The sequence below is a fragment of the Nicotiana tabacum genome, chromosome 19, assembly GCF_000715075.1.
Source record: "Nicotiana tabacum cultivar K326 chromosome 19, ASM71507v2, whole genome shotgun sequence".
Classification (NCBI taxonomy): domain Eukaryota; kingdom Viridiplantae; phylum Streptophyta; class Magnoliopsida; order Solanales; family Solanaceae; genus Nicotiana; species Nicotiana tabacum.
In genome coordinates, this window is record NC_134098.1 from 91,534,072 (window position 1) to 91,546,472 (window position 12,401).

General features: G+C 36.9%; 1 protein-coding gene across 1 annotated transcript; it reads left to right on the forward strand.

Moving 5' to 3' along the window:
- Positions 1-8,003: 8,003 nt before the first annotated feature.
- Positions 8,004-8,585, forward strand: LOC107770516 (endo-1,4-beta-xylanase 4-like). The gene has a single exon (XM_016589835.1). The coding sequence runs from the start codon at positions 8,004-8,006 to the stop codon at positions 8,583-8,585; it is 582 nt and encodes a 193-aa protein (XP_016445321.1).
- The last annotated feature ends 3,816 nt before the right edge of the window (positions 8,586-12,401 follow it).

Genomic DNA, 12,401 nt, shown 5'->3' on the forward strand with positions numbered 1-12,401 from the left:
CAGTCGATCATCCAGATGGCACCGTATGAGGATCTGTATGGTATGCGGTGTCGGTCTCTAGTGTGTTGGTTCGAGCCGGGCGAGGCTAGATTATTGGGTGCAGACTTGGTTGGGGATGCTTTGGAAAAGGTTAAGATGATTCAGGATAGACTTCGCACAGCCCAGTCCAGACAGAAGAGTTATGTGGTACGGAAATAAGGGCAAGTTCAACCTTAGTTATATCGGGCCTTTTGAGATTCTTGAGAGAGTGGGGGATGTGGCTTACATCTTGCGTTGCCACCTGATTTATCAGTAGTTCATCCGGTGATCCATGTGTCCATGCTTCGAGAGTATCACCGCGATCCATCCCACGTGTTAGATTTTAGCTCTGTCTAGCTTGATAAGGATTTGACTTACGAGGAGGAACCGGTGGCTATTATAGCCCGGCAGGTTTGTCAGTTGAGGTCGAAGAGTTATTCTTCAGTCCGAGTGCAGTGGAGAGGTCGGCCCATCGAAGCATCTATGCGGGAGTCCGAGTCGGACATGCGGAGTAGATATCCCACCTTTTCATCAGCCCAGGTACTTTTCTATGTCCGTTCGAGGACAAACAATTATTTAATAGGTGGAGAATGTGATGACCCGATAGTTCATCTTATGTTTTAGAACCTAATTATTTGCTTTAAAGCCTTAAATACCTCATTTTAGCTTTTCTCCATTTTCGTGTGCAGTCCGGGTATTTTATCGAAAAGTTTAATGTTAAAAATTGAGAAAATATGAAATTTTTGCCTTAAGATCCATTTGAGTTAACTTCGGTTAATGTTTTGAGAAAATGGACCCAGATTCGTATTTTGACAGTCCCGGTGGGTCCGTATCGTGATTTGGGACTTGGGCATATGTCCGGAATCGAATTCGGAAGTCCCTAGCTCGAGTTATCGCACTTTGTTGAAATTTGAAAGTTAAAGGCTTAATGATTTTGAAATGTTTGACCAATATTTTAATTTTTGGATACCGGGTCCGTATTTTGGTTTTGAAACCTGGTATAGGTCAAATGTGGTGAGAAACGGAGTTGGTTTGACGTGATTCTGACGTCCGGTTGTGAAGATAGAAGTTTCAAAGTTTTCTTGAAACTTTCATTTGATTTGGTGTTCAATTCATAGTTCTAGGCATTATTTTGGCGATTTGATCGCGCGAGCAAGTTCATATGATGATTTTAGGCTTGTGTGCATGTTTGGTTTGGAGCCCCGAGGGCTCGGGTGAGTTTCGGATAGGCTACGAAGTGGTTTGGACTTAGAAAACTCAGCTTGTTCTGCAATTTCTGGTAACTGGTATCTGATCTCGCAATTGTGAGATCAGTGTTCGCATTTGCGAACATTCCCCAATCCTGACAGGCGATTCACCGGTTTGAAACCATGAATCCGAGAAATTTACCGGACCCGAATCCAAATGCACACTTCTCTGAATCAACTTTATATTGTATTTCTTCAATATGCCGAAGGTTTTCTGCAAATGTTTCAAATGGTCCTCTGCTCGCGGGAACTTAACCAACATATCGTCAATGTAAACCTCCATTGATTTTTCTATTTGTTCCTCGAACATCCGATTTACTAGCCGTTGGTAGGTGGCACCGGTAATTTTTAGTCCGAAGTGATAAAGGAGGTTTTTTCCAGTAACACATACAAAAATGTAGAGGCTTCACCTATAGTCCTATATATATGCATGCATGCATTCATAGCTTAATCCGACACCTCGAGCAAACACAATATCAAGTGTTTTAAAGTAGTATATTATTTATCTCCATTCCACCATCCTAGAGTTAAAACCTAGAGGTAATCAAACATGGAAGGATATCACACATTTTTCATTTTATTTCTTTTATATTGAAGGGCATCATCCATGTAATAAACAAAAGTAAAGTATTAGGCATCAGGAATTTTTGTTGGAAAAATGCGGTTTTGCAGCCAATACTTTTCTGGGAGATGCATATCCTCTTTAATTTTTGTCTTATGTTATTTTTTATTTTTATTTTTGTATAGTCTAATTTTTAGTGTTATTGTGATTGAAACAGGGAACTCGTGGCCATGGAAACCGTGAAGATGGAAAATTTTATACCTTGGCTTGTGATTTATTTCCTTGTTTATTATCCAGGTTTGCAATTAAGCCTAGCCTATTTGATAAATCATTATATAAGACCTTTGTTTTTTCGTTACTACTAGCCAATTGATTTGATACACTGTTGAAACATATTAATTAAATTGCAAACAAATATATATTTCTTTTTCCATTTTCCAAGACGAGTAAAAGAAGAAATTACTTGCAATATAACGAAAAATGCACTGATTAAGTCAAAAATAATAATGCAAAGGAATAATATTCCTTCAAGGAATATTTGACATTTTGGTGAAGTAAAATCAAGCACAAATTTTAAATTTTGATATATGCATGCCTTTTCTGTGAGGGGTCGTATAGATTTATATATCCTCTATTTTCTCTTTTTGGGCCTTTGCTTTTGTAGGGGTTGAAGTTTATGCTGAAGATTACGATTATAGCTTCACAGTTGAAGCAAGCTTCCACTACTGCTATCTTTATAGTAATATTTTACAACCTGGAGGATTTGAACTCCAGATTTTCTGAAGAGGATTTAATATACCTACAATGCAAATAATTTATATACTATATTTTAGGGTGTACAAACCGAATCGGAAAATCGAACTAAATCGAAAAGTCAAATCGAACTGATTAAAAAAATCCTACTAAGTTTGGTTTGATTTGGTTTGGTATTGAGTAAAAAGAAAACGCGAACCAAACCAACATATAAATATAAAATTTATATATATATACTTTTGAGATTTTATATAGAATTTTCTTTACAACATATCTAGAAATATTTGAGATTCTCTTATGGGATATAATATTTAATAGAATATGAAGTGCTCCATATTTATTAACCTTAAATAATGAATTGTATGATCACTTTCTTAGCAAGTGTTACTGAAATGCGTCAATCATTCTTCCATATTTATATGTCAAGATATATTTAATTCTTATATCTTTTTTGAATAAGTATCATATTGATTTCTATATTTAATTACTAAATTCAATTAACCTCAAAAGTGTAAATCAGCGAAACGTTATTGCCAGATGACGAAAAAAAATAACTATCATGTCTTACTAAGAAAATTCTCCCATAAAAATATTTTAATAGATAATATGTTTGTAGTTTTTTAAATTTTTACTAAACATATACTCCCTCTGTTTCAAATTATGTGAACCTGTTTGACTGGGCACGGATTAAGAAAAAATGAAGACTTTTGAAATTTGTGGTCCTAAAGAAGTCAAAAAGGGGTCCAAAGTATTTGTGTGGTTATAAAAGCTTCTCATTAAGGGTAGAATTGAAAGTTTAAGCTAAATTGTTTCCAAATTTAGAAAGATGTCATTCTTTTTGGAACGGACCAAAAAGAAAATAGGTTCACATAAATTGGAACAGAAAGAGTATTACTTTTAAAAAATTAAAGAAAATAAAATTGAAATAATATTTAATAACGAAAAACTCGAAAAACACGACAAAACCGAACCAATCCAAAGCGATATAGTTGGTTTGGTTTGGTTTTGATAAAAATCGAACCAATCCAGTCCGATCCATGTAGTGATGTACACCCCTACTATATTTTAACATATTTAACAGATAACTTGCTCAGCTATGTTTAACATATATATATGCTTCCAGTGTTTGGCAGATCCTCTCAGAGCTCAATACAATGGAGGAATAGTCGTGAATCCAGACATGAATGAGGGACTAAAGGGCTGGAGTAAATCTGGATTTGCAAATATGGCCACTAGGATGTCCAGCAGTACTAATAACACTTTCATTGTGGCTACCAACAGGAAAGGAGCCCTTCATGGTTTTACCCAAAAATATTTCTTGCAAAAGGATACTCGCTACGTAACTTCAGGTACTGCGATTATTTTCGCATACGTACACAAGGATTTTGCCCAACTGTTTGTTTTAATTTGACCATTGTTTTCACGGCGTGTCGTCGATGTAGCATATATATATATATTATAGGAGTATATGTTTTTTAAAAAAAATTACTTACACCATGCAAATAAATGAAATACGTATATATTGTTTTAAAGCGGTGTTGGATCATGACACCCGGCCCTTATAGCATGTTTAGATAGCATATAAATATGAAGGAGAATAACTTAACTAGTTCTTACGATATGTTTCGTGGATTGGATTTCACTTGACTGGGTGTATGATAAGAAAAAGTAGTCTTACTTGTTGCAGAAAGAAAAGTAGCATTTTACAAACTGCTTTGATTTATTAAGATGAAAACTTGCCGCCAGCCGGATCGACCAACAAATGATAGGCCAGAGACCTCTGTAATCGATCGATGGGAACCTCGAAGTTGTCTGGGGCAGGAAAAAACTCATATTAAGCACTGCTCCAACATCAACTGGTACAAGGAGGAGGCACGGCTGGCTAAACCTATTGATGGTAGAGGTGAAATTTCAGCACTGAATTTCGATTAATCGAATCCGCTGCCCCGGGTATTATTTCGCTCCACGCCGGGCAGCTAAGTTGGTATGGAAGAACTAATGTGCCGCGGCTTGTCCCCTCTTCACTCTCTACAGGGTTCCAAACCTTTCTTCAACATAGGTGACAACGAGCCAGGCAGAGATGGAAGAGATCAAACACGGGAATAAGAAGCAATTTTAATTTCATTTAACGAGATTTCTAATTTAAAATGGATTTAATTTATATATATTGACAATAATATAATTTTTTTATGTTTTCAGTGATATTAACATATTATAGCATGTTACAATCTTATAATAGGTTGCTTGTATTATCTTGTAACTTTTCTGATAGTATTAAAAAAATTAGTTTATGGAAGCTAAATTCTAAAAAATCACTAAAACATGCCGCAGGTACGCAAAGCTAAAGTGAAAATCCAAGCAGTGGATTCTCAAGGCCAACCTTTACCAAACGTAGTTGTCTCCCAGGCACAATAGAAGAACAATTTCCCGTTTGGCAATGCAATAAGCCAATACATCCTAAACAACAAAGCCTACCAAGATTGGTTTACTTCAAGATTCAAGTACAGACTTGTAACGACTCGGACGGTCGTTTTGAGAGTTATAGCCCCTTTTCTCCCATTTCTGTTTCCTTTTGTGCTTTTTAGCTATATTATGTTATACCGGGTTAGTTGATTCGGGTCCGGAGTGGTTTCGGAGTGCATTGAGACACCTAGTCTCTAAAGTAGAAGCTTTAGTTGGAAAAGTCAACCGGATATTGACTTATGTGTAAACGATCTCGAATTTGAATTCTGATGGTTCCATTAGCTTCGTTAGGTGATTTTGGACTTAGGAACGTGTCCGGAATGTGATTTGGAGGTCCGTAGTAGAATTAGACTTGAATTGGCGAAAGCTGGAAATTTGGCGATTTCGGTTGACAGTGGAAAATTTGATATCTGGGTCGGAATGGAATTCTGGAAGTTGGAGTAGGTTCGTGGTATTATTTGTGACATATGTGTAAAATTTGAGGTCATTCGGATGTGGTTTGGTTGGTTTCGGCATCGGTTGTCGAATTTGGAAGTTTAGAAATTCTTAGGCTTGAATTCGAGGGTAATGTGGTGTTTTGATGTTGTTTTGAGTGATTCGAAATTTCGACTAAGTTCATATGTTGATATATGACTTGTTGGTATATTTGGTTGAGGTCTCGAGGGGCTCGGGGTGATTCCGGGTGGTTAACGGATTGATTGAAGTTGGAAAATGCAGCTGAAGCTGCTGCTACAGATATTTATACACATGCAGAGAGGGAGACGCAGGTGCGAGGTCGCAAGTGCGCGTGGGAGTTCGTAGGTGCGGATAGTGATGAGGTAGGCGGGGTCCGCAGGTGCATAGAGGAAGTCACATCTGCGAGTCCGCATATGCGAATAGATGCCCGCAGAAGCGGAAGTGAGGAGGTCAAGCAGTGGCCGCAGGTGCGAGGTCTTTTCCGCACCTGCGTGGTCGTAGATGCGGACATGGAGCGTAGGTGTGAAGTTATGGGCTTTAATTATTTTCCATAGGTGCGGATATTTTTGCGCAGATGCGGCACCGCAGGTGTGCATATTTGGCCGTAGGTGCGAAAGACCCGGACAGAAACTATAAATTGAATACTTCGCGAATTTTGGTTCATTTCCACCATTTTCAAGTCGGTGTTTTGGAGCTTTTGGAGTGAATTTTGGAAGGGGATTCAAGGATTAACACTGAGGTAAGTTTCTTGAACTCTATTATCATTAGCTATGGTGTTTTCCAGTTAATTTCTCACCAAATTAGTAGGACTTTTGGAGTAAAATAAGGAGTTAGGGCTTGGGATTTTGTAGAGAGTAATTTGGGGATTTGAGGGACCAAATGAGGTCGAATTTTGATGAATTTAGTATGGATGGACTCGTGAGTGAATGGGCTTTCAAGTTTTGTAACTTTTGTTAGAATTTGAGACGTGGGCCCGGGGCCTGGGTTTGAACCAATTTCGGATTTTTGTATAAATTGGTATTTTCCTTGTGGGATTCATTCCTTTAGCTTATATTGATCATATTTTTATTGTTTGTGGACAGATTCGGCTCATTTGGAGGCCGGTTCGAGAGGAAAGAGCATTCCGGAGTAGGAGTTCTACGCTGTTGAGGTAAGTAACAACTTTAAATCCGGTCTGGAGGGTATGAGACCCGGAGTTTTGTATAATGTGACTGTTTGGAGGTGGCACCCATGCTAGGTGGTGGGCGTGTGGATGTACGCCGTAAGGGATTGAGACTTGGTCCGTCCCGGGAGACTGCAAAGTCTAATAGCCTTTAATTGTGTTTATATGCCTTCCTCTCCACTAGAACTTGACTGCTTTTCATGTTAGAAATCATGCTTAGACTATATTCCTGCTCATGGTAGTTATACTTAGTCATAGTGATTTCTGTGCATGTTTACCTCAGTCTCTGTTATTTGTTTTCTCAGATGATATACATACTGTAACACTTTGATTTGGGCTGTTTTTCCCTTCTTTATTGAGAGCTGTGAGACTAGAGTAGTTCATGACTGAGTAAGGCCGAGGGCCTGGTTGAGATGTATTGTTATATGGCACGTGAGTTGTCCGTGCGGATCCTTATATTTATACTATGGCACGTGAGTTATCCGTGCGAATCCAGATATAATATTATAGCACGTGAGTTGTCCGTGCAGCACGTGAGTCATCCGTGCGGATTGGCGCTTGGGTTGTAGGAGCCCCTCATGAGTCTGAATACCCCTAGTGAGCGCATGTACCTATTAAGAATGTGTATGAAGGTCTGATAGCCGGGAGTGTGATCTATTGAGATGGGTTGAGTGATTGCTGCCTTGAGAGGCTGTACTTGCTTTTAATTATTGTTGCACTTAGTTCTTATCTATTGTTGTTGTGAAGTTTATGGAATATTCATATATGTTTTACATGAGCACGAACTGATTTGACTTATACCACAGGATTTGAAAGTATGTTCACTCTTTACTGAAAACTTTTAAAATAAACTGTACTGTATAGCTCGTCACTGCTTCTCAGTTCCTTATTTATTTCTGTTACTTGTTGAGTTGGTTGTACTCATGCTACACCCTGCACTTCATGTGCAGATCTAGGTGTGTTTGATTACGGAGGTCGTTGAGTTTGGGAGGATCGAGTACCGGAGACTACGAGGTAGCTGCCAGCGTCCGCATGGCCTTGTCTCTCCTTCTATATATTTCTTTCTATCTTGTATTGATATTGAGACACTGGTTGTATTAGTTTGGTTATCTAGATACTCATGACTTAGTGACACCCTCATGCCGGGCTATTTTTTCGCACTTATGTTTTTATTTGGATTTTACCCCGTATTTATGAAAAAACTCCAGATATTTTAAATATCTTAGTTCACTTCTGTTAAAATTTTGAAAGAGTCTTGGAAAGGTCGGCTTGCCTAGTATTATGATAGGTGCCATCACGACAGGTTAGGTTTTGGGTCGTGAAAATAGTTTTCGAGAACGAAATGAAATGGTACGCCAATGAGAAAATCCCCGGCCAACTAGACTACAACGTAGCTGATCCTATGCTTAGTCTTGTCCAAAAATATAACATTAAAGTCCGCGGCCACAATGTCTTTTGGGATAATCCTCATAATATGCCCTCGTGGGCGCGCTATCTTTCACCAGTACAACTATCTTCAGCTGCATCAAGAAGGATAAATTCAGTGATGAATAGATATTTAGGCCAACTTATTCATTGGGATGTTGTGAATGAAAATGTCCACTTCTCGTTCTTAGAGCAGATTCTAGGGAAGAATGCGCCTGCTGTTTACTACAAAAAGGCTAATGAAATTGATAGCAAGTCAATTCCATTCTTGAATGATTTCAATACAATTGAACATGGATTTGATGGAACTTCAAATCCAGCTAAGTACCTAGAAAAGATTAAAGAGCTTCGATCCCATGGTTACAATGGCCCTTTAGGAATTGGACTCCAGGGACATTTTGTCACCCCAAATTTGCCTTATATAAGATCTTCTCTTGATATGCTTGCTTCAGCTGGATTGCCAATTTGGATCACCGAGTTAGATGTTGCTAATACGTGAAATTAACCTCTAATTCATGAGTTGGTGATCTTCAATTTGGACAGGAAATATATTTGGAGGAGATAATAAGGGAGGTACATACACATCCAGGAGTGAAAGGGATAATGATGTGGGCACCATGGAATCCTAAAGGATGTTACAGGATGTGTTTGACTGATAATAATTTCAAGAATTTGCCTACTGGAGATGTTGTAGACAAAATTTATTTTATGGTAAGTTTTATCAGCTTTCTGCACCATGTAGCCCGCTAAAATTTAAAGTAATCTATTTTTTTTTGGCCCTTTTAAGGTCCTTTGCGTATCTTATTTCGAAACTAGCAGTTCAAGTGTGGCCATAAGATTTTTTTTAAAAGTAGTTTTAATGTGGGTATGTGTATCAATTGATGCACAAAACAGTATCTCCGAATCCCATAGTCTAAGCGTGAATCACAATTTCGGGTAAACAATCTTGTAGCTGAATTAAGAAAGAAACATGCTCTATATTTCCCAGATTGATAAAAATTACTCTAAAAGTTATTTCCATTTTAACATTCTATTACCACCGTCATCATATCTCACTATCTATGATTAAGTAATTCCATGGTAACGCTATAAAGTTTAAAGAGATAATTTTTTAGAGGAGGGCTTTTGGCGAAAAAAGCCCAATTATTTTGAACCCTACACTACTTAACTAAAAATGAAAGTTATATAGTAGAGTCCATTATTTAAATGGTTACTCAATTATCCGAAGTTATCTAGTAAAGTCATATTTCTTTTGTTTATAACAGAAAAATTACTTAATTATGCTTATAACACTCAGAATGTCACTCGACCAGATTTCTCAAACTTTTGATTGTCAAATACCTATTTTACCCTCTAAATTATCAACTTTTATCTTTTTTTAATATTTTGATTTTTTTCTTTTTTTAATCTACATAACGGACTTACCTAAAGAACAAATAAATTTATTTTTAAAATAAAAAAGTTTTCTAGCATACATAATATCGGAATAATAATATAATTGAGAATAATTTTCAAGAATATATAATGCATATTATAATAATATCTTTATTTTAAATAATTATTTTTTATATTACGTTGATAGAATATATATATTTTAAAACATTTATTTTCTTTCATTCTCAATTATGTAAATAAATTTTGAGTTTTCATTATTAATATTAAAAATATCATTACTAACAAATTCTTCTAATTAATTTTATTACTATTCTCAACATTTTATTATTCCAACATTATACATGCTTAAATACTATTTTTATCTTTTTAATTTATAAATAAAATATATTTATTCTATAGGTAAAACCATAATATAAATTAAAAGAGAAAAATAATTATAATATTAAATATTTTTAAAATAAAAATAAAAAGAAGACAAACGTTGATTATTTAGAAGGTAAAATAGGTATATAGTAATTGATGGTAGGCTAGGAACACGCGTTTTAGCCGCATTTTGCACACTAATTCACTATACTTTACTTGTGTTTGAGCTTTAATTGGTAGTGTTTTACACTGATTGTGTGTTTTATGCTTTGTACGAGATGATGTCGAGTTAAGAAGATGTTCTGGAGCTAAATTGGATAATTTAGAGCTTTGAAATTCGAGTAAAACCCCATGAAATTAAACCGGGATCGCGTCCGGTGATCGTGGACCGGCGTTGCATACGAAAGTTGGAAGAAAGAGCAAGGGCTAGAGCAAAAAAAGCACTAGTGTGTCGCATAAGGCGTGGCATTAAGCGTCGCACTAGTACAAAAATTTGTTAGACAAGCTAAGCTCAGAGAGTTTACAACCGAGCAAAATACACTAATGCTGCGCACCCTGCGTAGAATAGTGCGACGCATGAAGTGTAAAAAGTTTGTAGGTTTTTTCACTTCAGCTCAAAGAGGGTAGTTTCATCCGGGTTCATTCCTACTTGGTATCAATAGACTAGAAACACGTTTTTGAGAGGACTTTTGACATACTTTCGACCTAAGGAAGCTAAGGATGAGTTGGAAGAATACAAGCACAAGGATTTCATTATTCCTTCCTCACTCAAGACCCGAGTTTGGACCGAACCTATGTTTTTCTATACTTTAATTATATTTGTGATGAATTTCTCCATGTCTATGGAGTAGTTTCCTTTAGGGTTTGATGGATTTAGTGTATTGATGATTGTTTGTAAATTATAACTCTAGATTTATGTATTGAATTATTTTGGAAGATTTAATTGTTGCATCTATATTCACTAGTTCATATAATCGAGAGAGGCTTAACTTGTGATATCTTTGCATTATATTGTTAGTTGAGTTCGTAGATTCTTCTAAGTATTCGAAAGAGGCTAGTTGGATCATTGATTAAACCTAGTTAGGAGAATAATCGAAATAAATTTTTCTAAAGACCAATCCACTACGCATTCTTGCATATCTTCACAGTGCTTAATTTGGTTCGTCTCGTGATGTTAAGGTTTAATAGAGAGAGGAGTTTCTGCTGAACGTTTAAACTAATAAGTGAGTGAATTCGAGAGACTCACTTGAACATTAGAAGTGAACTATCTAGAGTTAGATCGCGAACAATTATCTTGCACCTATCCTATCAAAACCCTACCGTATCCCATTGATAACCTTATTTGCTTATTCCTTGTCTCGATAGTCACCAGTCAATAGCTTTAGTTTCTTAGTTAATTTTAATTATGAATCATATATATCTCAACTGTTGATCCACCTGGATAGCAATCAAGCTAGAAGCTACGAGAATACTGTTTAAATCCAATCCTTGTGGATACGATATTATACTATGATATCTTTGATTAGCGAGCATAATTTAAGTATATTTTGCGCTCATCAAAATTTGGCCTCGTTGCTGGAGATTGAAAATCAATAGTGTTCAAAATAGTTTTTGATGTTAATTCAGTAATTTATTTTATTTTATTTTTTATTCTTCATGGGTTTCCTCTTCCGTGTACAGGCAGCATATTGACTCCTTTGGTGTACGACTCGATCTTCTTCAAAGGAATAGATTCCATATAACCCAGAGGTAGAAAAGAGTCAAAGTTGAGGAAAGAGAAAGAACTCACCAAAAAGTTCTTGGGGCAGCCTTCAACCCAAGAACACATGGCTAATCACGGTGAATATGAGGCAAATCTGGTTGCAAGAGAAGCAGCACAACAGAGAGAAGAAGCTACAAGGACAGTAGCTAAGGCAACCCGTAGAGCTGCTGATGAGACCGTCAAGGATGATAGGGGTCGAAGGTTCAATCTGAATCGACCCTTGATTGAAGATCCATTCGAGAATGCGGTACCCAGGCCTGGTAGAGCATTGGGTGATTATGTCAGACCAGTCTACAATCATGGATTGTCCAGTGTCAGACCTCCACCAGTAGCAACGGATAACTTCAAGTTGAAGCAAGGCTTACTTCAAACTATCCAAAATAACTGCATTTTCAGAGGAAAGGTGAACGAAGATCCTAACATTCACTTGATGGACTTTGAAAAAATCATGAACACCTTCCCAATACAATGGAGTATCAAAGGATGCGGTCTACTTAAGGGCATTCCCCTTTTCACTGAAGGATAACACAAAGCACTAGCTTAGTAGCTTACCAACAGGGTCGATCGGGACATGGGAAGATATGACTAGAAAGTTTCTTGACAAATACTTCTCAGCTGCAAAAACAGTGAAGTTCAGAAGGGAATTTCACAACTTTTTCCAGACGGACACCGAAACAGTTTTCGAGTCTTGGGAAAGATTCAACAAGATAGTGAGGAAGTGTCAGCATAATGGGATTGAATTGTGGATGCATCTCCAAGAGTTTTGGGATGGACTAACACCTCTCTCACGATGAA

What these genes read in the sequence shown, in the direction of transcription:
- LOC107770516 (XM_016589835.1), top strand. Translation starts at nt 8,004, where the DNA reads ATGAAATGGTACGCCAATGAGAAAATCCCCGGCCAACTAGACTACAAC.